We start from the raw sequence: 24,853 nt of genomic DNA, 5'->3' as shown, positions 1-24,853 counted from the left end.
ATTGCTTTTGTAATTCCAGATATATTTTCAAATTTTTGTAGTAATTTACAGGCTATTTATATAAATGTTGTGTCGGATAAAAATAACTATCTTCAGAGCTCACTTGACAAAAACCTCGAACTCTAGTAAGAGAAAAATTAAACTTCTTTTCAAAGCAGCAATTAGTTAAAAGACAAACTGACATTTGACCTCTTTCCTTGAACAGACAGCAAATGTGTCCAGTTGAAAACAATATGTAATGGCACCTTTATTCCTCATTCACTTTCTAAATGAACAGAACACCTGTTTCTTTCCAGCCTAAGCTTACTGGCCAGATGGGACTAGTAGGTGCTAAAAATAGCTTGACCTGATGAAATTTTGCACACAAGTGCGAGTGGGCGAGTAGACTTTTCGAGGCCTGATTATTGACTAGTTCATAAGCAGTGCATTGCGGGGGCGTAAGCTAAAGTTAGCTCAGCTAATTTGAACTGCTGAATTTCTCTGGTGTTGTATGAGTGAAACGTCAGTCTAATTAGAATGACCTTGTAACCTTTGTATTTTCTCCGTGAATTTCTATGGATTTTTAAACAGGAGTTGTGTTTGCAGAGTGGTGGAGAAAGGGGGCTGGTCCTCTGACCAGCTCCCAGGAATCCCACTGTGTAGGACCTAAAGGTAGTACCAGGAGGGCTTCCTGGGCCCTTGTCTGGTAGTGTATATTCTGAAGGGAGTGAGCAAAAACTTGGCACTGGACCGGAGTGCCCGCTGAGGCTTGTACCAGCAGAGTTTTTTGGACCAGTATTTTGGGCTTTTCCCATAGAGGTACTTGTGCGTAAGGCATAAGACCTTAAAGAGAATGTGCTTTCTCAATGGGAGCCAGTGTAGAGCTCTGAGACATGGGGCGGACTATGTTCGGTAGGGCATGTTCAGGATCAATTTAGCCGCAGTGTTTTGTAAAATCTGCAGTTTATTTAGAAAGGTTTCATTAATGGACTGCAAAAGTGTATTGCCGTAGTCCATCTGATTAGTAATAAGACCCCTGAATTAGAGGTTTTCTGACTTCCAGGGGAATCCATTAAACTTTCCGCAACGTGCGCATTATTCCGAAACATGTACTGGTTATGTGGTTGACCTGGGCCCGCATCGACAATTGATTGTCCAAATGAAAGCCCAGATTCCGAACCACCTCTTTGGGAACAGGACATGTGCCAAGATCGGAGGGCCACCAGTCTGGTGACCAGTGTTCAGGCCAAAAAGCATGATTTCAGATTTTGTACCATTCAGTTGAAGGTAATTACTCTTCATCCACCTGTTGACGTCGGACATGCAGTTTTTAAAACGCACCATAGTTTCATTTGGATCGGGGCCCAGTGTGACTATGATCTGAGTGTCATCTGCATATGATTTGACCTCAAATCCATAAGCCCTAATCACTGGGGCCAGGGGAGTCATGTCAGATTAAAAAGGGTAGGACTCAGGATAGAACCTTGTGGTACACCCATCGTGACAGGTTTTGTGGAGGAAATGCTGAGTCCTGACTGAACAATGGTTTTACGGTCCAAAAGGTACCTCCTGAACCACTGTAGAGCCCTACCACTGACACCAATCTCCCACAGCCGATGTTCTAAGATGCTGTGGGAGAGGGTGTCAAATGCAGTCGACAGGTCGAGAATAACCGATTGATGTCTGTCCAGGGCCCGTCTGATGTTGTCTGTGACCTCGACCAGTGCCGTCTGTGCTGTGAGCAGCTCTGAACCCTAACTGTGAAGGGTCTAGTAGGTTGTGGGTCTCATCCCTCAACCAGTAGTGCACCAGGAGTGGCGGCTTCTGAAGACCTCTTAGCAATCGCGTATTTGGAACTTACTGGAGATAACAGGAGGGTTAGTTGTCTGGGCATAACCTTCTCACTGAGGGTGACAAAAGCAAAAGGAACAAACGGTGGACTGAATGCTGAACAATGCAAACATTCACCACCCCCCCAAGTCACAAAGATCTAGGTTTAATCCATCGTTCTTTTGTCCACCGCGCCACCCGAGTTTAGACCCAGCATATTACCAAATTTCTCTACAGGCAGAGTTCAGGCACCATATACACTCGTTCATTTGAATATTTTAGATTAAACTCCGCTGCTGCTTGCTTCCGGGGGGGGGGGTTGAAGACCGTGCTTGAAGGTATGCTACAGGTCTTGTTTTTTTTTTAGAACGATACCTTTGAGTCGGGGGATTACAGAAACATCTTTAAGATTGTAATGTTCTGGAGAATTGCTCAATTCTGCTCGAACTCTTAAGAAGAATAAATGTAAATTCAGAGTGACCACTGACATATTTTAGCGACACCATTTCAGTTGAAGGAGTAAGTCCTGAACTAAATTGCCTGAAAACACTATAGATGCAACTAGACCAGAAGAACATGATCAGCATGTTTGAGTCTCGCAGAATTTTGTTCAAAATTAATTGCACATTTTTCCTTGGTGGCACAGCCACTAGAATCAATACTCAAAAAGGATGTGACGTTTGAGTTGACAGGAAACTATGAGGGAGCCTTTAGACCCATTAAAGAGTGCATAAGCTCTTAAGAGATACTTGGGTCTTTTTGATGCATTTTGAAAGTTTTTTCTACTGATCAGTCTTTTTGTTTGAGTGTTACTGTTTCATGTCTCTGGCAAAGAGTGTTACCATTTGTTTTTTGTCCTGTCAAGGAGGCAGAAGAATGCTTAGTCATTGAACGAGAGGCTTTATTTAACTTTAGCTCACATGGGTTATTCACCATTCCAATGTGTATTTAAATGGGGGGGGGGGGGGGGGATTACTCTTCACAATGAAATCTCACCATTGTCCCTTAGTGCATATCTTGTTGTGTGAATATTAGAATTGTTTGCCTCAGGATAAGCATTTGGCCATAAGGAGGTGGTTTGCGGGCTTAGCTGACTAGAATGTTCAGGTAGAGTACATACTAAATGTTGCCTGTCATGTAGCTGATTGCTCTTTGTGCTTGCCAGTCACTTTTGATGATAATGTAGACAAATCTACCCTAGTTGGATAGGTAGGAGTGGATGCCATTGGTACTAGTAAGTGGGATCAAGCAAGAGATAGTGAAAGTGTTTAAACTTAGTAGTAAGGAGACTGCCTGAAAATGGGGAGCTACAGAGGCATTTGAGATATTAGAATGTGCTTAAAGAGTGACCTTCCGTCAATGAGGTAATTCTAGTTAGGTCAGCGTTTCCAAAAGAAATGCGTTTTGGTGTTGCTATTAACGTTGACTCCATTTTACAAATCTCCATGCACGTTTCCCAAAAAAGTGCTACTTTTTGACTAGGTTGTACATGGAAAGTTTTGGGGTGATCTGTCAAGGTAGAGATGAGGAAAAAGGGGTGGGGGTGGTGTATCAAACACATTTTTCCATTACTTTTTCAACAGAAGCTTTAGACCTAGCTACAGCCCAAACCACTGAGGATGTACACCAGCTATGGCAGAAAGCTAGATCTTTGTCCAGAAAGAGTGCTTTTTGTAATTTGGTAGTAATCCTTTCAATAGTTTTTGAGCAATTAATACTCAAATTTTCTATATTTCACACCGCAAAGGATCAGCGGACCAGACCGATCTCAATCTGATTGTCTGCCACCACATCAACCAAGAAGTGGTGGGAGCCACCTTATGACTCTGGATTCAGTCTCCAGTGCTAACAAAAATACAAAAAAAGACATGGGGTGTAGGGTACAGATACCCTGACCCCTATGCCTGCTGGTGGTGGTTCCAGAAGAACCCCGCCTGTGTCCAAAAAAAAATTATTTTCTTATTTTGTTGTGAATCTGCAACGAAAGTGTACTGTGGGAAAACAAGTCTTTGTCTAATTCTGTGCTTGGGGAAAATACTGCCAGTTCTCATATCCCTTAGTAGCAAAGAAACTGCTCCCACAGTGTGGTATCAGTGCAGGCTCACACTGCACTCTCCATTGGTGCAAGCAGGGGAGCTGGTAGGTCTGCCTGGATTTTGGTTGCCCCCTGCAGCTCCCAAAAAGAATGGCCGGCAGCACCCCGTGAACTTAAAGAAAAAAAAGCCAGCTCATCCCCATAGGTTCGCTTGCTGGAGCACTGGGGCTCCCTTCCCGGCCCCTTTACAAAAAAAGTGGGTATCACGGGTGAGACCAGGACACCCAGAAAAAATGCTCTAGATAGGAAAAAAGTGAATAATGAGCAGCGGTGGCCGCTCATTTATTATTCACTGTTCCTTTAAAGAGCACCGTATAATGCCTTGGGAGGGCCATTTACATTTTTATTTTTGATTCCCTCGAAGGGGCAGGGACAACACCACATTTTGTGGGAGAGGGGGTGCTGCAGGGAGTTCTACAACACCCCAGCAACACTGGGGGGATAAACAGTCAATATCCTGGGTCATTGAAACCATGACCACAGGAGAGCTTACCATTGTTTTAGAAAAGCATGTCCAGGCTGAAGCTTCTGCTCTACAGCCGAGACTTCAGTGCCGCCCAGGTAGGAGTGCATTTTTTGGGGTGTAAAATGTCAAAAAGTATACTCGGAGATGTTTAATGTTTTCTTCCTAAGAACACAAATGTTTCTGGCTATTCTTCCTATTTTTCACCCCCAAAATTTGTTAACTATGTATAAAGAAAGTCTGGCATGTCGTTTAATAGAACCTTATTCATTATTTAAGTAATCAATATTAATAAACATTTTGAAAATTGAAATATACATTTGCTAAAAATTATTGCTAAGTTTTGGACAAAAAGGATAGATCTGCTTTATATCTAGGGTATTGGGTGTGGAAAGGGAGTGGAGGTGGTCCTGTGGCCAAACCCCTTGCCATGCACGGCAGGGGGTTGGCTTAACGTATGCTAATAAAATATTACTTTACGCAAAAATAACTTACATTCACAAAAATAAAAAAACGTTGATTTTAGAGTTGAGTAAAATGTTTAGTGACAACGTAACATTTTAAACTAAAACAAATAAGTCGTTCACCATATATCTCAAGTAACTATAAATTGTGCCCTAAGGTTATATGTGTTTACATTACATCCTGTAGCTCACAGGTGTGAATGCACGATTTAGGTTTTCCAAGTCTACCATACAGTGCAGATGTCTGGTTTACTCACAATTGCATGTGGGTGTAATTAAAGCTTCCCTGGGAATGAATCCTGCCCATTGCTTACCTTTGGCTTTTGTAGTTTGTGACTCCGTTGCTTGTTTTCTATTTTACTTCATTTGCTTTAGGTTGTCAAACTTCAGTTTGCCCCTCCTATGGAGCATTGCCTATTTACTGCTTTCTTCCATGAAATTGCTTTTGTAAACGGGCTTTAATCTTGTTCATATCTTGTCACATTTACTGTGCATTCAAAGACCGAGGTCAAATGTCAGTCTCTGCTGAGGGAGCGGTTTGCTTTTCTTCTCCGACTTCAAAGTGAAACAATGTGACATCCTTGCTGTGGAAAGAAGTGCTTTCTTCTATCGCACATCAAAATGTAAATGTCTTCAAATGAAATGTGTAGAAAATAGAAGAATTAGGTAAGTACAAATGAAGCACATTTTTGGTAATTCTGAAGTGTGGTAAAAACAAATATTTTAATACGATCTAAACACCCCAGATCTGTGACTGGGAATGAATGTTGGATTTGATCGGCATTCCGTTCATCATTTGTGTGTTTTTTTGCTTTGTTGTCCAAAGTGGTAGGGGTATCCTCAGACTTGTCCCTCACTCACTATACCACTGGATTCAAGCTAGCCTGGCTGATAAGGGGTTTTACCCCGAAACCAGTCTGAGAATGCTTGATTTCCGGCCCATGGAGGACTTGTCCTGGCAGTTCGCGCTGTACTGTTCCCATAGGGAGCAGGGTAAAGACTGAATTGCATACGGCTGGATCCAAACTGGGGTGGCATGGTGAGCAAAAAAACAATGGATTTAAACCTTATCTGTAACTAGAGGTGAATGTTTGATTTGTTATGCATTCTATCCATCATTTGTGTGTTTATGATCAAAACACATAATACACTAGATGATATTTGTAATGGTCATTTCAATTGAAAATGTGTCGTCTAATGACTGCACCATCACACCCTGCATACTCAAGACTACACCACTCTACAACACTCAACTCCACGCCACTCCACTTTATTCCAGTCTACTTTACGTCAAGCCACTCCATCACTTCACTCCCTGCAGTATACCCTAATCTACAACTCTCTGCTCCAATCTATCCCAGTCTAACTTACTCCCCCAATCTATCACACGCCAATTTATTTTTCCCCAATCCACCCCGCCTAGTCTACCCCACCCCACTTTAACCCACTCCACCCCAACCTACTGCACCCCAACCCACTCTACCCCACTACAACTTACCCCACTCCAGTCTACTCCACGCCAAATTTCTCCACCCCACACCGATCCACTCCTCTCCACTCTACCCCAGTCTACCTCTCTTCTATGTACTCAACTCCTGTATGCCCACTCTCTTAATCTACCTCACTCCACCCCAAATCTACCCCACTCCAATTTAGCCTACCCCATCCATCCCAATCAAATCTACCCCACTCCACCCCAATCTACTTTACTCAACCCCACTCTACCCTACTCCAATCCACCCCACTCTACTCCAGTCTACAGAACTCCAGTCTAATCGACTCCATTCTACTGTAATCTACCCCATTCTACCCTAATCTACCCCTATTCTACTGCAATCTACCCCACTACAATCTACATTGACGTGTTTATTTACTTTTCTTTGGTGGCTACAGCTGCTTTTATACTTTACAGAGCCCTGCCGCAGGAGTGCGAGTGAGCGCTCCATTTGCGGCTTAGATGCTCCAATGGTTCCCGGGACCGTTTAAGTTTGTGGCAGTTGATGCCTCCCTTCACCAGGCCGTAGCGGCGAACATGGGGCCCTTTGAAAGTTTGGACAAGAAAAAGATCCCACAGCCGACTAATGTTGAGCACATTCAATGTTGTAGTACCATAAATCAAAAAATAAGTCCTGTGCCAAACGTCTCCAGGACCTGCTGCAGAAAGGTCCTACTGGAAGGCCCAGAGATAAATTCTTGAAGAAAAGTGGAGGCGGCACCAGGAATTAAGTCACATATCCAAAAAGGCCATCATATTTCAAGAAAATCCTTTATTCTTTATTCATCTTCAAATAGTAGTAGATATACACAGGACAACAGCCAACGCGTTTCGTTCCAGTAAATGGAACTTCATCAGGGCTGGAAATGACATAGGACAACATGTAAAAACTCCCACAAATGACATGAAAATGAAAAATAAACGCATATAAACATTGAACTCCTGTAAACAATAATAACCCTAGAATTACAATACTCCATATATAAATCACTTAATGAATAAAAACACATACAATCATAAGACATATATAACACATGTAACTCGAGACACTCTAAAATCCTAAAAGATGACATAATTCTAAAAATAGATCGATACTCTTAATTATATTGCCATTTAAATGATTGACTAAAAAAAGTCCATATTAACTAGTAGTCATATGTACATTTAAAGCGGGGGGAGGGAGAAGGGAAAAGTGAAGGACAAAACGTGATGGAAAAAAGGGAAAACCAACAAAAATGAGGACATAAAGTGTCCATAAGCATAAAAAACCAATATAATACATAAAAGAATATACATCGCCAACAGAGGGATTGTGCACAAAAAGAATAAAACAAAATCTCACCATGAAGAAGTAAAGATGTAACACACAACGTGTAAGTATGAATTCAGCAATGATTATCTGAAAGTAATAATAAAATAATACATATTTCAAAATCGACATGATAATCTAATTTCCATAGTTAATATATTAATACAATTACACCACTTCCAACTGAATGGTACCTAATGGATGCATACCACAGATAGTTGCTGATATAAGAAAGTGTCCGTGGTTATTATGTTAATACAGTTACACCACTTGCAACAGAATGGTACCTAATGGATGCATACCCCAAATGATTGCTGATATAGAAACATTTTATGGAGAACATGATGATAATAAATTGTTCTTATACTACCCATTCAAACTGACGTGATGTAGTATACTTATGTCACACATACACACATGAAAGTCGTAAGGGGCAGACAAAATGATCCAACAAGAATTCTCAGTATAGTGCATAAAATACATGCACCTTAAGTATCGCATCAAAACGTCAGCATAATTTATTCTAAGGATGCATCTGTGTCTCGGCTTGGTATAATTAACCGACTACAAATAGTTTTGAGCATCCACTCAACACCCATAGTTTCGAACAAAATAGGTGATGGACAGCTGAGACCTAATAATCCAGGAGATAGCAATGCTAAATAGACCCCACTGAAAATCCTTTATAGAATACACCTATATATTATCTCCGCATTAATCAAAATTAGAAGTCCCGTTCCAAATCGGAAAAATACAAAAGCGAAATCGTCTCATAGAGAAGTAGAGATGTAAATCATGTTGTACTATCGTGTACGTATCTCTGGTATAAAGTTAGCGTACCCATTGAGTGCATTGATTTACATCTTTACTTCTCTAGGGTTTCAAATTACTATGGTGTTAGGTTGACACGGTTACATAGGCTACCTGGTTACTTTTAGACACATTAGCTGGGTTGGAAAAGTTTGAGGTTCACATAACTAAACACACACATTTTTAGCGTGGCTTTATGTAAATGTGTTTTTTATTTATTAGAGCTACATGTCTTTCGATTACATGCCAGTGATGTGAGTGTTTGTTGTGCGTTTTATCAGTGTTTTTAAACAGTCTCCGATGTGCATGTTAGCTTGTATGTGAACATTATTGTTCGGACAAATGTTTTTGTACTGAAATGTAAAACTAAATCACGCTGCCCCTGAGTATCTCTGGAGCGTTAGAAATGGCATCCCATATTTAACGCCCCCTCTCCTTTCAGCTGGGCCTGGAGCGCTGCCACGGGGTCGGGATCCTCGGCTTCAACTCTCCGGAGTGGTTCATTGCAGATGTAGGAGCCATCATGGCCGGGTAAGAGTACCTCCTCTCTCCTCCGTCTCCTTTCTTTCGGTGTCTCCCTCACCATCTTAACTTGTGATTCTCCCTGATTTGATCGGTCTGTTAGCGCCTGCCCTCTCCTTTGTATTGCGTTGCAACATTTATATAGCGCTTACAAAGCCAGTGTGGGGCGCAGAAGCGCTTCTCTGTTGCAGAGCTAACTGTTCCTCTTCCTGTGTCGGCACCTGAATGTGTGCAGCACTACTTAAGGAGTGGGCGAGAGTGGTTAGAGGTCATTTACACAGTGGAACTGGAGACATGCCCATAGTGGGGTGGAGTTATCCTTGGAGCCAAAACAAGAACATAAATACATTTGATCACAATAAAGATGCTTTAAAAAGCAGCTTCTATAGATTTCAGTCCCAAGTACTTTAGAACCGGTCTCGACAGTGATTTCAAGCAACAGCCCTATTTACCACTCCCCTGACAGATTCCTTCTCAAATGATGAGCTCATGAAATATTTTCAGTTTTATTTCACAAAGACGCTTGTGTCTGGACCGTTGATTAAAGGTACATTCTTGGTCTGCTCACCGGGACAGTGCAACATATGTTTGTTTGAGGCCACACACATGTACAGGTTTCTTAACATTGAGTTTGGTGGGTTAACTGGATGTGCGACTGGCAAGTCTCTGGGTGGATTCCTAATGCCTCTTCTGTTCCTTCCAACATGAGTGAGTGCTAATCAGTTGGCAGTTTTGCCACTTTTTAATTACTCTGCCAGGAGTTTGCAGTATTCTAAATCAAATTAGGGCACTGGAATGTTGAGAGCCCCATTGAAGACCACGAAATGCTTGGCTCCGGGCTTATAGTGGCCGGTAGAAGCCCACAGCTCCAACGTTCCAATGTTTGTCTTCATGTTTCTCCTTTTTCATTTAGAACATCGTACCCTTAGTGGGTGGAATGTTCGAATAGCCCTTCTGCTTCAGGCAATACCCGTTAAAGGCCCTCACCCTAGTTACAGGCCCTCATCCTAGTTACAGGCCCTCACCTGCAGCTCTGCCTTTAAACAACTGGTATAGCCCTCGGCCACAGGCTATAATACCTCTCACCACATCGAGCGGTTCTCATACAAGATCACTGAGCTACATCTATGGGGGAAGCCTTCAGGCCTAAAGTACTGACAAAACAGGTATTTACCTTGAAATAGCTTTGCACCAAATGTAGTTCTACCACTCAAAAGACACCAGCATTTCTTCTAGCTCCAGAACACTTCTCATGCAGTCTTTTATCTCCCATTTTATACCCATGCGGAGTTAACACTTCCGCATGTATACTCAGTGATTTTCAGTTATATTTAAAAAACACACCATTCGTAATAAAGATTATAGTTTTCTTGCATTGACATGTTGTGTTCTCCGCAACATGCACTGTGCTAATGCGTCATGTTTTTTGTACTGGGCACATGGAAGAAGGAAGCAAAGCCTCGCTTCAGATCGCGCCACTTGGTCTGGTGAGGGCCGTTAACCTATTGTACTGGCAAAACGCTACCAATGACTGCCCTTTAAAAAACAAAAAGCATTGGCAAAGCTTGTATGAGAGCAGTTGGCTTTGCCAGTGTTTTATAGCAGTGTTGTACACTAGCGTGGCTGCTGTTCAACAAGACTGAAAGTTAGCATAGAGGAGAGTGGCATGGCAGTCGTGTAGAGTGGCATACAGGAGTAGTGTAGAATAGATGAGTGTAGAGTGCATTGGTGTAGTGTTGCAGTGCCATAGAGTGCAGCAGCATAGAATTCAGGGGAGTACAATGCAGCGTTGTAGAATGTAGTGGCATAGATTAGTGTTGCATGGTAGGATGCTGTGGTGCAGAGTAGAATAGAGCAGAGTGGCATACAGTGCAGTGGTGCATAGTAGAATGGCATCTAGTGGTGCAGAGTGCATTGGCATAGTGGGGCAGGGTAGAGTGGGGCAGGGTAGGGTGCGGGTGTTGTAGAGTAGGCCAGGGCGGAGGTGGCGTAGTGGGGCAGGGTGCAGGTGGAGCAGAGTGCAGCACCACAGAATTCAGTGGAGTAGCGCGGTGCGGATAGAGCGGAGTAGATAGTGGAGCGGTGCAGGGTAGTAGAGTGGAGCAGTGTAGGGTAAAGTGGTTTAGGATACAGTGGCATAGAGTGCAGTGTAAAATAGTGGCACACATGGAGTGCAATAGAGTGCAGGGGCATAGTTGAGTGCATTGGCGGAGAGTATATTGGCATGCAGTGAAGTATATGGAGCATCCTAGACTGGAGTAGTGTATAGTGTAGTGTAGAGTGGGGTAGAGTTTGGTAGTTGGGTAGAGTGTCTTGGCGTAGAGTGTCTTGGCGTAGAGTGGGGTAGGAGTGTCTTGGCGTAGAGTGGGGGCGGAGTGTCTTGGCGTAGAGTGGGGGCGGAGTGTCTTGGCGTACAGTGGGGGCGGAGTGTCTTGGCGTAGAGTGGGGGCGGAGTGTCTTGGCGTAGAGTGGGGGCGGAGTGTCTTGGCGTAGAGTGGGGGCGGAGTGTCTTGGCGTAGAGTGGGGGCGGAGTGTCTTGGCGTAGGGTGGGGGCGGAGTGTCTTGGCGTAGAGTGGGGGCGGAGTGTCTTGGCGTAGAGTGGGGGCGGAGTGTCTTGGCGTAGAGTGGGGGCGTAGAGTGGGGGCGGAGTGTCTTGGCGTAGAGTGGGGGCGGAGTGTCTTGGCGTAGAGTGGGGGCGGAGTGTCTTGGCGTAGAGTGGGGGCGGAGTGTCTTGGCGTAGAGTGGGGGCGGAGTGTCTTGGTGTAGAGTGGGGGCGGAGCAGGGTGGTGCGTAGGGGTGGGGGCGGGGTGGTGTCGTGGTGGGGTGGTGCGTAGGCGTGGTGGTGGGTTGGTGCGTAGGGGTGGTGGCGGGGTGGTGCGTAGGGGCGGGGCGGCAGGTAGGGGCATAGTGGGGCGGAGTGGGGCATAGTGGGGCGGAGTGGGGCATAGTGGGGCGGAGCGTATTGGGAGCGTACATGGCTCAGCAGAAAGTCTCTTGGGACTGTACCCTCGCCCGAAGGGTCCCAAGGTGCAGGTGAAATTTGCAGACTTAGAGCTCATACTCGTGAAACCCCTTATAACTAGTCAGTGGAAGTCAGCAGTACCACCCACCTTGCTTCCTTGGAGCGAGAAGATTGAGAGGTGGGGTCTGGCAGAAAGTGGAGCATTGCGCAGGGAAGAATACCCTGGACTGAGCAAAAAGCCCATTGTCATGAACTGGGACCTCCTTTCGGAGTCTTTCAAAGAGCTAGATATGGTCACAACCTAGTCAAACACAACTACAGGGGAACACGTTTTGGCGCCTGCGTAGATACTAGCCCCCCACTGGATCGAGGCACAGGTGACATTGCACACCAGAGTTTGGATGGAGATGGACTTAATTGATCTTTATTACATCCACCCCCGCAGTACGCATCAGTAAACGTATGGCAAACACTCTATACTTGCAATAAGTGTACACTAGACAACAAACCTTTTCTCATTCTTTGTTTTCACAATGATTGGTACACCCTTCGGTTGGGAGGGGAAGGAGCAGGTTTTTCTGATGTAGTTACTAAGTAGGACTGTTTCTTCAATAGTGTTTTGTCATCCGGAAGCATACTGCTAGATCCTCAAACACCACTATGCATGTACTACAATTTGAGAATTGAAATGTGCACGTGTACTATACAACTTACTATCTTGCCATATCATCTTGTATCTAGAATGTATTGGACACATTTCTCTGTACGTGTCTTGATATCCGGAAAACCCTATAAGATTTGTTTTTTGTTTTTAAAAAAGTGGAATATGCATGTGGTAGTGCACTGCCATTAGACACTATGGGGCCGATTCCGATCCTGTATTTTTTTTTCCCGTCCGACTCGTATCGGTAAATTTTTCCATACAAATCCTACAAGTCCCGTCCGACCCGTGAAGTACGATTCGTACGGGAAAAATAAAATTTTTCCCGATCCGATTTGTACGGATCGGCCTGATCCTTACAAATCGGATCGGGAAAAGTTGTACCAGACGGACCCAGACACTTTTCCGTACAAATTGTAAAAATGCAGTCCAACCGTACTAGTACGATCCGGACCGGCTTTCCGATTTACGTTTTGTACGGAAAACGTCCCGTACACTGGGAATGCCATTACCCGCTATGAAGCGAACTTTGCACGACTCTTATCCCGGGAAAAGTTGTTCCCGGGGTGCGAGTCGTACAGGGGTACGAGTCGTACAGGCATACACCCCTGTGCGTTGTGTATGTACATTGCGTACCCCAACATCGTGTGTACTGCGCGTACCCCAACATCGCGTATCCCCAACATCGTGTACCCCAACATCTCCTACGTACGTGTGGGGGTATGCGATGTTGGGGTATGCGATGTTGGGGTATGCGATGTTGGGGTATGCGATGTTGGGGTACGCACAGTACAAATGTGATGGGGTACGCGATGTTGGGGTACGCACCGTACATACACAACGCACGGGGGTGTATGCCTGTACAACTCGTACCCCTGGGGACTCTGCTTTTACAGCTGTTTTTGGCTCCCATAAGAAAGGAGCCGTACGGAGTGCCGTAGGGACGAATCGTACTTGCTGGGCTGGAAACCGCTGCTTAAATACATACAGAAGTCACGTGCAAGCTGTTCCGGATCAGAATCGTTGGTTTATTTTAGCTGTATGGTCTTTTGTACGATTTGTATGGAAAGAGGCTTTCTGTACGAATCGTACTTCCTAGGTTGTAAGAAAAGTTTACCGGGTACGAGTTGTACGGGAAAAACGCTCCATACAACGATTTGTACAGCCTTTTTTCAGGATTGGAATCGGCCCCTACATGTTATATTTAAATGACTATTACATTTGCACAGACATACAATTTTACTAATGAAACTATACAGCACACAAATGGTGATGTGTGGAAATGGCATCACCTAGTACATTGATATGACCATATTTAACTATTTGTTGTCAACATCTCAGAAATAACAAAATGTGCTTAATTTACGCGTCCTAAATTCTTGAATATTCTGAAATATACTGTTCATTTAAATGTGTACTGGGGAAAAAAAAAATCCTACCCCCAACATCCAACAAGATTGCGACATAAATCCTTTTACTTTGAAATGAAAAAATGAAATGGAAAAAATAAACATTTATAAAGCACGTAGCTACCCTAAGGCATCCCAGTGCTGTCATCAGACACGGACAAAGAGGACCAAATGATTAAGTGGAATTCTGGAAAAACCAGGTTTTAAGGAGTTTCTGGAAGGCCATCTGGTTGGGCTCCCCACATATGTGGAGAGGGAGAGCATTCCATAGCTTCGCAGATTTGTAAGAGAGACCGCCAACCACTTCTAGCTCTTATTTTAGGAGGCACGTCAAGTGAGCGGTTAGCCGAACGAAGGCTTCGGTTTGGTCTGTAGGGGGTGATCATAGATTGACTGATTGTCGTTCCATTCTCCCAGAAGGACTTATGCATGATACACATAGCCTTAAATTTGATTCTCTCCTTAATAGGCTACCAATGAAGGCTCTTCAGTGCCGATTGCCGGTAGGGGATCTGGAGGAGTAGGCGAGCTGTGCAGTTTTGAACGATCTGTAGCTTGGATATTGTGGGTTGAGGAGCTCCTAAATAAAGGGCATTCCCATAGTCCAGATGTGATAGGACAAGAGCCTGGACCATTATCCTTGCCTGGAACGGGAGGAGAGGAAGTATTTTGCGGAGTATCCTCAGGATGCCATAGCACGTAGCCGATAATTTTGCTGCCTAATAATCAAAATTCAGAGCGATCCAGTCACATGCCCAAGCTTTTGATCTGGTTCTTTGGTTTCGGAGCGGAGCCAAGACAGTTGTGCCATAGCAGCCCTGAGTTGAAGATTGGCGAGTTGCCGAGGAGCATAAGCTCCATCTTGTCTCCATTTAGTTTCAGGCAAGAGAGCTCCATCCATTTGGTTACCTTCTCTAGGCAGCGGCCTAGGCCGCCGGATAACTTTTCAGGGTGGTTTAAGGCAACCACGAGTTGTGTATCATCAGCGTATGTAACTATTTTTATGTCAAATGGACGGACTATCTCTGCCAGCGGACTCATGTAAACATTGAACAGTGTGGGACTCTGGAAGGATCCCTGAGGCACACCTCAGCTGAGATGCGTTTAGATAGATCTCCTTCGAAGACCTGAAAGGATCTATCTTCCAAGAAGGACTGCAGCCAGGTGATGACACTCCTCTGTCTCCCCGAGACTCCTGAGTCTACAGGTCAAGATGGTATAGTTGATGGTAGCAAATGCAGCGCTGAGGTCCAGGAGGATGATGGCCGCCGTACCACCTTGGTCCAGAATTTTCCTGGAATCTTCAACCACTGCTAAAAGAGCAGTTTTCGTCCCATGTTGGGGCTCGAACCCGGTCTGTGACGGTTGAAGAATATTGTTGGATTCTAAAAACCCGGATAAGACTGAATTGACGTGCCTCTCCAGGATTTTACTGAACGTCGGTAGAAGGGAGATGGGGCGATAGTTCCCCAAATAAACCCGGTCAAGATTAGTTTTTTTTTTTAAAGTAGAGCTTTCACCATTGCACATTTCCATGGCGGGGGAACCACTCCAGAGGAGATGGAGGAATAATTCAAGAATTGCTGGGAGAATTGTTCCAGCGACTGAAGTCAAAGAATGAGGAGGAGCGTTACCTCTAGGAGAGCCTTATTTAACAAAAGCTGAGATGGATTCTAATGTTTTAAGGTCCAGCAGAGGGATTTGTTACAACACTACTTGGGCACAATCAGCTGGGACAGGTCTTTGAAGTCTGACTTTGTAGTCAGAGAAAGTAAACACCAAGCTCTTTCAGAAGAGGGCCTTACATATGACCTTTCTTTGAATGCACATCAAATGTGACAAGATAGAAAGTCCTGTTTAGTATTGAAATCGAGCACTGATGAAAGAATACTATACTTAGTTTGGGCAACGGAATGGCCGTACTCCAGGTTAACAGTCTGAAATAAAGAAAGCAAATGGAAAGCGAATAAATGTGAGTTACATAGCCAATGGTAAACAAGTGGAATGCATGTCTAGGTCAAATCTCTGAAAGTCCCCAAGATGTCTTTAGCAAACCAGAGAGTGCACTCTTGTAGGCTGCTACCTAAAAAGCGTTTTGGAGGAAGCAGCAAGCAGGGAGAGTAGGAGGAGAAAGAAATACTACCTCAATCACGGAGAGGACTAGCACGAATTAACTTGAATCAGTCTGTGTTGGTCCCTGCTCCATAAAAATGATCGGAAATGACATTTGTCAAACACTGATCAATTAAGGAGGCTGCAAAAAAGAGGGACACTGAATCCAACAAATGATGAGCATTGGGAGGGCTCAGATCCTTCTCTGTAAGCAATAGTATCTCGTAAGCGAGGTGCTAGCGCATGCTCAATAAACTTTCCCCTTGCTCTCGACACAGTTGGCTCAGGGCTAGCATATGTAAAGTAGGAGTCCGATCGATTCCAGTTCTACCAGCTATTCGAATGGTCATATCCATGTCATTTTGTAGTGGGAGAGACTGTGATACGGCAGCAAGCATTGCTGTGGCCCTCAGTCACATTGTCCTCTTTGCTGTGCTCAGGAGTAGGTGGCAAGGCAGCTTGGGATAGACTAGGTGTGTACCCCATGTCACTTCAATTACAATTAGTATGTCCTTTTTTCTGGGTGTCCGAGCTGGGAATAGGTGGTGGAAGTCAAAAGGCACACAAGGCCCTGCATTCCCAAGAAAGTTTTTTGAATGTCCCCAAGATGTCTTTAGAAAACCAGACAGTTGCCTGTCTGGTAGGCTTCGACATGACATAAAGGTGGCTGTGAGTGCACTCAAGTCACCATTGTTTAGTACAGACTCCACTTCTGAATGGATTAAAAGCCACTTTATAGCAGGATCCTTACAAAGAATATTCTGCTCTTTTGACCTTAAACTCCTATCACTTCCACGTAAGACGTTACCACTGCTGATTATACCTAGTAAACAGCTACAGCTGATACCACATACACAACTGGCTGGATACATTCCCACCCAAACAAAGGTAACATCTTAAAATCCCAGCATCCGTCTGGGCAATAGGCATTGCTCAGGCACCTCTTTTTAGGTCTTGCGTAGGCAGGGCGCATGCGCTGTCTCTCCGAGACAGCTAGTAATCCGTATAGCGGGGGTAATCCTGCCTGCTGCTTGCCTCCTGCTTGCAATTGGCTTATTTACGCTTTACTGTGATTTTCCGGCCTCCTTATTGGTTGCTGGTCTGATGCATCCGTTCCATTTTTATCAGAAGCAGCACCGACCAACTACAGTTCTATTGCGCTGTAGGGCTTTGTCAGTTTCATGTTGGGACTCCTTGGGCTTTTGTTTTTTATCGCCACGGCCCCTGCTTCATGGGCTGTGGTGATTTCAAATAACAGATGCTTCCCATATTTTGCAGCATACCAACACATCGCCACGGTGCCCGCTTCATGGGCTGTAGCGCTTTACGGTGCCCGCTTCATTCTACAATGCGACGACAATGATACGCAGTTCTCAGCAAATACATCTCTTCCTTGTGAGACACATGAGACAAAAAAAATTGACGAATTCCCAGGTGTAGGAAAGTGCATATTTTGCGGCCCGTTTGCATGGAAGTGTAGAAAACGCCTTCTCGCCATAGGGTGGAGAAAGCCATAATTTGCCAAGAGAGAAGTTATTCACTTTGTGCTCTGCGCAGAACTGAGCTGCGAGCCTCCCTTTGTTTGTTCCACCCCCTCCCCAGCCTCTCTCCCTCCCTGCTTTCATGTTGTGCTCAGCCAGAACAGTAAGTGCCTCGCAAACGTATCACTAGTTTTTAAAGCCCCTTTATTTTTCAAAGGGTGCGGAAGTGGGGGTTAAGTTTGTTTATAATGTATTACAAGCAGCGGCTCTGCCTTCACCCCAGCGACGCCGTAAAAACGTACAAGTAAAGCTGAAGGCTTAATTCACACCAATAAGCAGTACAAACACTAGGTAGGCAGCGCATTACAAAGCAGAGAAAGTTATTTGTTTGCACGTTATTTTTAAATTTGTTTCCTTTCTTTTCCCACAGTTGCAGGATTAACACGTCCACAATACTAAGTACCTCATCAGAGTGGTATTTGTCAGACAGCAGCATGTTGCACCAAAACCGTACACATGAGTTAGTTTTTTATACGGAGTGCCGGTGGTAGGCCTTGCGCAGCACCGTGTGGATTAACACGGAACGCTTGAATGGGCGAACAGCCTCAGTCTTTGTGGGTGATGGCGAGGCTACAATGATACCTTTAGCTAGCCGAATATTGTCTGAGTTTTCATACTAATAGTCCTGTCTTATTAATTCCCTGGACAAAGGTGAACTTCCCACTGTTATTTTGTAGCTTTGCTCTCCTGGCTTAATTTCCCTCAAAACAGACCCTGGCCACCTCTCTGAAACATTTCTTGAGAAAACCACAAAGGCGGCGTCCCCATTCGGTCAGTATCCTCATTCTGCAAAATTCGTAGCAAAATGCCGAATAACTACCGGGCTATTCCTATAATGATCTGGGCTGTTACGTGATATGGTTTGTTGTATGGCGCTTGCTGTGCTGTCGGCTTGAGGCTCTCTGAAGTAGTAGTGATTGGATATGCCCGCTTCTGTTTCTTCAGGGCAGCAGTGTAGCTTTGACCCAAAGAGGCACTGACTCCCGAGCCATAACGTTGTAAACTTCCAACTTCTGTTTCAAATAAGTGGTTGTTTTTTTTTAAACTACAAGGCTAATTACAAACTTATTTGGTACAACACAAAACTGCAGACATCGGCCAGCACTCACTTTTGCAGTCCATTAAACTGAGTGTCCACTCTGTTCAACCTTGCTTTCTCTAGACATCCCCTCCCATCAGTTGCAAAATAATGAAGTCACCACGTGGCTAAATCTTCAAAACATATAGTTTACGTGCGTTAAACTTTAAACATGCAGTCGCCCTCACCCAGAAGGGTTTCAGAAGAGCAATAACTTATTGCTCCTTAAATCTTGTCATAATCTCTGGTACTGTCTTCACACCACATACAATTTATGATTAGTTGGAAACTCTGGATAAGAAATGCATCGCAAATTTAGCTTCGTATGCCTGGAAATATAAAATACAATTATGGCAAACACTGTTCATGTTTAATCCAGTGCTTGCATGTCCGAGGCTCTTTTGTAGGAAAACGGGTACAATAACATATTCAACTTTCCACACTTTTCCATTATATTGTCTGCCATTGACATTGTGGTACAGAATGTGGGCTGGAAATCACCATATTAGCACAACATTGACATGTGCAACTTATGCACCCTCCATATCAGACTCAATAGAAATGCTGTCTCCCTGCGCCTCTCTTGGATGTTATACATTGAAAATGCCATTCTCCAATTGTGACCAATTTGGTATTTCACACACTTTGGCACAATGTTATTACTAGTTGAGAAGCTTAAAGAGATATAGGATTTCATGGTAGCATTTGGGGCACGGTGGGGGGGGGGGGGGGGGGGGGAGGGGGTAGACGGTTCCACCTGAATTTAAATAACATTAAAAGTTAAATGAAGAATGGTGACCAGACACCGTGCATAATTCATTATCCTGTATCCCCATGAACTTAAGTGCTTGACTGTAAAATGTGACTCCTCATACAATGTGTAAACAGAGCAAAGACAGATCTTGTGTTCAGAAGAACACCAGGCCTCAAGTTTAGCCTCCACTCAAGCAAATGCGAGACCTATTGCATTGCAAATGCGTGTATATACTTGCAGGTCCATAAACTCAGAGAAACAATTAGGAAAGATTACTAAACACACTCTTGCATTATGAAAATCTGTTAAATCTTTCTTAAAAGATCTTTCAATTAACCTACTTGCGGTTTAGAATTATTTTTAACTCATGATTTTTTGTTCTCAAGTTAATTATTGACCAAGTCATTGGATTAAAGAGGCCCCCAGTTCTTGAACCGCATCATTAACAACGTTGGTTCAGATAAAAGGGAGATGATCAATGCAGTGTAGAGTGGAAGGCCAGAGAGTGGGGGAGAGGTACAGCAAGCGAGAGAGTTCAAGTGTCAAATGTCAGGAGAGGAGAACCTCTCGGTTGGTGCGGTCCCGTGGATCAAAACCCCCATTTTATAAAGTAATAAAGAAACAAATGAAGCAGATGTCAGTGGTATAGTAAAAGTGGGCAATACCGCTTTGCTGCATTAACAGCATTGGCCAAAGCAAAGAAGAGCAAGGGATAATGAAAGGGAGAGGAGAGACAGTGGTTGATGGGATTTGTAGTCCGGGAAAGGGTAAGATAACGGTCCTTTTTACAGACTACAAAGGGAGAACTCTACATAAATAGTGAGTGTGTTTAAAGTGAGTGATAGAGCTCTGCTGCACTAGTCATTGGCCAACGGGAAATAAGTGCAAGGGAGAGCGGAACTGGTAAGAGCAAACCAGGATCAGGAACTCGAAACGGAGGAAAAGTGGCAAGCACAGGAACCAATGAAACGCAAGGGTGGGATGTAAGCCCCTTTTCAGATTTATATTTAATACAATAGATGTGCAGATAAAACCTAAAAATCACCTGCCCCACCCAAGCTCCACAAGAAAATACCATTTGGCAGCGTGAAGTGACGGATGCCCATGGTGCCCTGGACCGCGCCACTTACAGGCTGACCTACCGAGAGCCTGGGCCTGGCGCCACCATCCCAGGTAAGGTGAGAAGGAGATGGTCCCCTCCCATGTGCAATTAATGGAAGGACAAAGTTTAGGGTACAGGAGGAACTATAAAAAATAAAATCCGTACAGCCTCCTTACACAGCTCGTTTCTGCGAGCTCCAAGCTGGCGGAGTGAAGATGCGGTTACTGTGCTCTGTGGAAGTCCTTGGGTCTTTCGTAAATAGGTGGGATGAGTAACAGCACGACATTGCCTGTAGTTTCTACACACATTAAGCACACTTTTTACTAAAAAAAAAAACCAAACCACTTTTTGGTGCAGAAAGACATTACATTAACTGCAAGGGTGGAGTGACAGAAAATGAGGAACACCTCTGAATTACAACAGCATTTTCCCCTCACATTCTCCATCAGGTAGCTGTGGAAGCCAAACTATAAGTGAGTGTGATAGTGTGGCTGAGGGCTCATGCGAAATCCACTCAAATATCAGTGTTGTGCGGAAGCAATGTGCATTGAAATGCAGCATTTTTAACACATCTTCAAAAGTCCTTTGACGGAATGACTCTGTTCTCAATAATGGCTGTCCCAAGAGTCTCTACGGATTGCAGCAAGTAGCCTGGCCTGGAAGGAGGGAAGGGCAACCGTGAACGGAGCATATGAGACCCCGCAGACAGCATGGGGACTGGTGTGTCCTAACATTGGAACTTTTCCTGCCAAACTTCACTAGTTTGAAGAGGTGTAGGACTCAGTGATGCTAAGCCTACCCGGGGTGGGGGGGTGGTCTGGTAAACGGCCTCTGCACAGAGGCCGTTTACCAGACAGATGTTAAAGCAAATACCACATCGGTTTTACAACGCACCCCAAGAAACTGTTCATAGTGTTTGTGCCAGACATCCGATGAGAATGTCTCATCTACCAGAGAACCAGACCAAGCCACCATTTCTGCTTTGTTTCTGCCCGCGTGCACCTACATCATATTTTGAAAACCTATGCAAGCAAGAAATGATGGAATATTCAGTTCTCTTTTTGTTGAAGTTAAATTGTGATGAATTGTCCTCCTGTGTATTATGCAAAAGTTGGTCGCACACTGCTCGTCACACCAGCAAGTTGCCCCAAAGGACTGTGGTAAATGTAGTGGCGACGGCGGGTACGCCTATGCCACGATGTGTAAAAAGAACAGTATGTGTTGCGTTAGCCATCCCTGGACACGTGTTTCGAGGTAGTTGCCTCTCGTCAGCAGGGAGCAGGTCAGTGTAAAGGGGTGCCGTGTGGACTGCCAAAATGTAATTAAAACAGGTCAAGTACCTCTCATGGCGCGCAGGTGCAGATCCAAGGCTCGTCAGCCCGTTGGCTCAAGGGAGCCGTAATAAATTATGCAAAAGTTGGTCGCACACTGCTCGTCACACCAGCAAGTTGCCCCAAAGGACTGTGGTAAATGTAGTGGCGACGGCGGGTACGCCTATGCCACGATGTGTAAAAAGAACAGTATGTGTTGCGTTAGCCATCCCTGGACACGTGTTTCGAGGTAGTTGCCTCTCGTCAGCAGGGAGCAGGTCCGTGTAAAGGGGTGCCGTGTGGACTGCCAAAATGTAATTAAAACAGGTCAAGTACCTCTCATGGCGCGCAGGTGCAGATCCAAGGCTCGTCGGCCCGTTGGCTCAAGGGAGCCGTAATAAATTATGCAAAAGTTGGTCGCACACTACTCGTCACACCAGCAAGTTGCCCCTTGGGTGTTCCTTGGGGCAACTTGCTGGTGTGACGAGCAGTGTGCGACCTACCTTTGCACAATTTGTCCTCCTGTCTATGTTTAGATGTGATAACGCAGCCTTTTAATCCGGTTCATGTATCCCCAGTCGCCCCAGCCCTGATTACAAGTTGCTATATGCTGCGGAGGGGCGCGAACTCTGCAATAGTCAAGTACTGGTATCTGGCTGTAAAACACACACGTACTATGCACTTAAGAGTTAAACCAACGGAATGGCAAATTATTGCAAGGACCCAAAATTACCTTGTATTTCACATCACATCCACTTTCCTGTTGGGTTTAATGCACACTATTGCCATCTGCTTTCAGCAAGTGGTGCTGTAAGTGTGTAGGGGCTGTTTTAAGGCAGCTTTGCACAGAGGGGGTGGGAAGGGTGAGTAAGGATTGGGAACTGGAGAGTGACCGGAAGAGCACGTGATGCCCTACCACAGAACCTTGTGTGAGGTTTGGGAAGGTGGCATGGGAAGGGTTATGGCTACAATGCATCCTTTTCTGACAGTGACTGTAGCTCCTGGGTTTTCCGGTTGTTCAAATCAGGCGTGCTTCTGCATTCAGTAAATCGGGGTGCAGTAACACTGGACCTTTTATGATTGTATGGCATGGGTTTCCAGGTGGGAATTCTGCTCCGCGTGGTTGGTGTGCTGAGTAGGCAGAGTGTCGCACCATGACGAATGAGCAGGAATGGAAAGCAAAGCTTCCTCTACCCGAGAACGGCGCTTGGATTGCTTCAGTGGTTGAAGTCCGCACCGTCTCTTAGGAATTACATTCCCAATCTTTTCACATTTTTCCAGCAGGTTTCCATGCTTTTAAAAAAACGAAAAAAAAACCAAACAAATTAACAGAACAGTTACGAGCTTCAGGTGTTTGTGGCTAAAAGGAAGGGAGAAGAGGGGAAGTCGTGTTGTAAAGCAAATGGAGAGCCAGGCAGCAAGAGAAGAAACAAACCTACTTGCCAGGGTTCCTGCTACCTGTAAGAAATGTAAATGTGTGCAATTGGTTAATCAGCAAATCTAAAGGGTGCTTGGGAGTCATTCTATGGCTTTAATTGATGGAATCATTGGAGGCTCCATGGTGACAGATGTATTGTTTTTGACAGGTATTGTAAGCTAGTTTTCAGCTGCGTTCTGGAGTGTCTTTCTAATGGATACTTATTAAAGGTTTCTAGGTACATATTATTGATTATGTATTAGTGAAAATATATATGTTCGAGGCATATGAGCTGCAGATCACACACTATGCATAGATCGCCAACTGGTGTTGGGCCCGGATGTTTGCACTTGTTTTTGTCTTGGAAAAGTCTTTGGAAGTCACGAGGTAGGTGACTCCTCCTTTGGATGACCGTGCGCATGGGCATCGGCTCCATCTTCAGATAGTTTTTTTCCACCATCGGGCTCATATGTGTTTCTCACGCTCCAGTTCGGTACAGTTACCGATCCCACTTTCGACGGGCAATCCTTCGCCCCTCTCTTTGGTATTGTCTCGATCGTGATCACTACTTGTCGCACATCTCTCCAACGTCGAAGTCCTCGATTCCGATCGTCGACGAAGGCCTTCGGGCCTACCTGGGCCTTTGCTTCTGGCTCATGGATAGGACTCCCTTTAAGAAATGTCCTCAATGTGGGTCGAAGTTCCCCCACACCGATCTTCATGAGGTTTGTAACCTCTGCCTCTCACCAGAGCACAAGGCCAGAGACTGTCCAGCTTGTTTCTCTGTTAGCTCCAAGAAAACCATTTGGGATCGTCGAGCTCAAACAACAATGGCTTGCTCGTTGACAGCTATTCCCGATGACCTCTTCCAGGAGGGCGTCAATGTACCAGAACAGGAGCGGATTGAAGAAGGGCCTGTCAGCGCCAACGACTCCGACGTCAAGAGATCACTCCTGGGCAACTGGTTATAAGTAGTGACCCCAACCCCCTCCCCTCATCATCAAAAAAGGCTTCGGTCACACCTTCACCTTCGGGCCCAGGTGCACACCGAGATAGTACTTCTCACGCCCCGCCCACGGGCCCGTCAAACAAGTCTACAACTAAGCCTTCAGGCGACTCTGGCTTGAGTCAGCCTGCTGTCGGTACCGCCACATCACCGAAAAAGAAACAACCGCCCTCCTCCGTGCCGACCACTGCCTCTGCATAAAAGCACTCGGCTCCCAAAAAGCCCTCGCACCGAAATCTACTGGCATCTCCCACTCGACTCTGAAAAAACCATCAGAACCGAGCAAAAAGCTGATCCCCCAAAAAGTACGGACTCAACTTTGGGAGCCCAAAAGACCCTCGGAACCGAAGAAACAACCGCTTCGGCAGGCTCCCGCCGAGACTATTAAACCTCACGGTTCCAAGCCTTTAAGACAAGACGGCTCCAGACTCGGTGCCGTGCAAGTTTTCGGAACGAAAAAATCGGCGTCGAAACACCAACTCCCCACAGAAGAGCTTTTCAAACCGGATCCTACCCAGAAAACTCTTCTAAAGG

At 45.0% G+C, this 24,853-nt stretch overlaps 1 protein-coding gene and 1 long non-coding RNA gene across 3 annotated transcripts in view; one reads left to right on the top strand and one right to left on the bottom strand.

The window, feature by feature from the left end:
- LOC146863655 (long-chain-fatty-acid--CoA ligase ACSBG2-like) overlaps positions 1-24,853 on the top strand; it is a 797,459-nt gene that overhangs the window by 376,036 nt on the left and 396,570 nt on the right. For both annotated transcript variants that reach the window (XM_085627744.1, XM_085627747.1), the window contains one exon: positions 8,888-8,976. In XM_085627744.1, coding sequence (XP_085483870.1) covers positions 8,888-8,976 — 89 coding nt within the window. The remainder of the gene's footprint in view (positions 1-8,887; positions 8,977-24,853) is intronic.
- LOC146863656 (uncharacterized) overlaps positions 6,624-24,853 on the bottom strand; it is a 48,858-nt gene continuing 30,628 nt past the window's right edge. Inside the window, exons 2-3 of the long non-coding RNA XR_014969070.1 lie at positions 7,669-7,725; positions 6,624-7,186 (exon numbers count right to left, since the gene is read on the bottom strand). This is a non-coding gene — a long non-coding RNA (uncharacterized LOC146863656). The remainder of the gene's footprint in view (positions 7,187-7,668; positions 7,726-24,853) is intronic.

This window comes from Triturus cristatus, chromosome 2_1 (genome assembly GCF_964204655.1).
Source record: "Triturus cristatus chromosome 2_1, aTriCri1.1, whole genome shotgun sequence".
Classification (NCBI taxonomy): domain Eukaryota; kingdom Metazoa; phylum Chordata; class Amphibia; order Caudata; family Salamandridae; genus Triturus; species Triturus cristatus.
The sequence above is the reverse complement of the archived record's forward strand: the minus strand, read 5'-3'. Positions and strand labels throughout refer to the sequence as shown.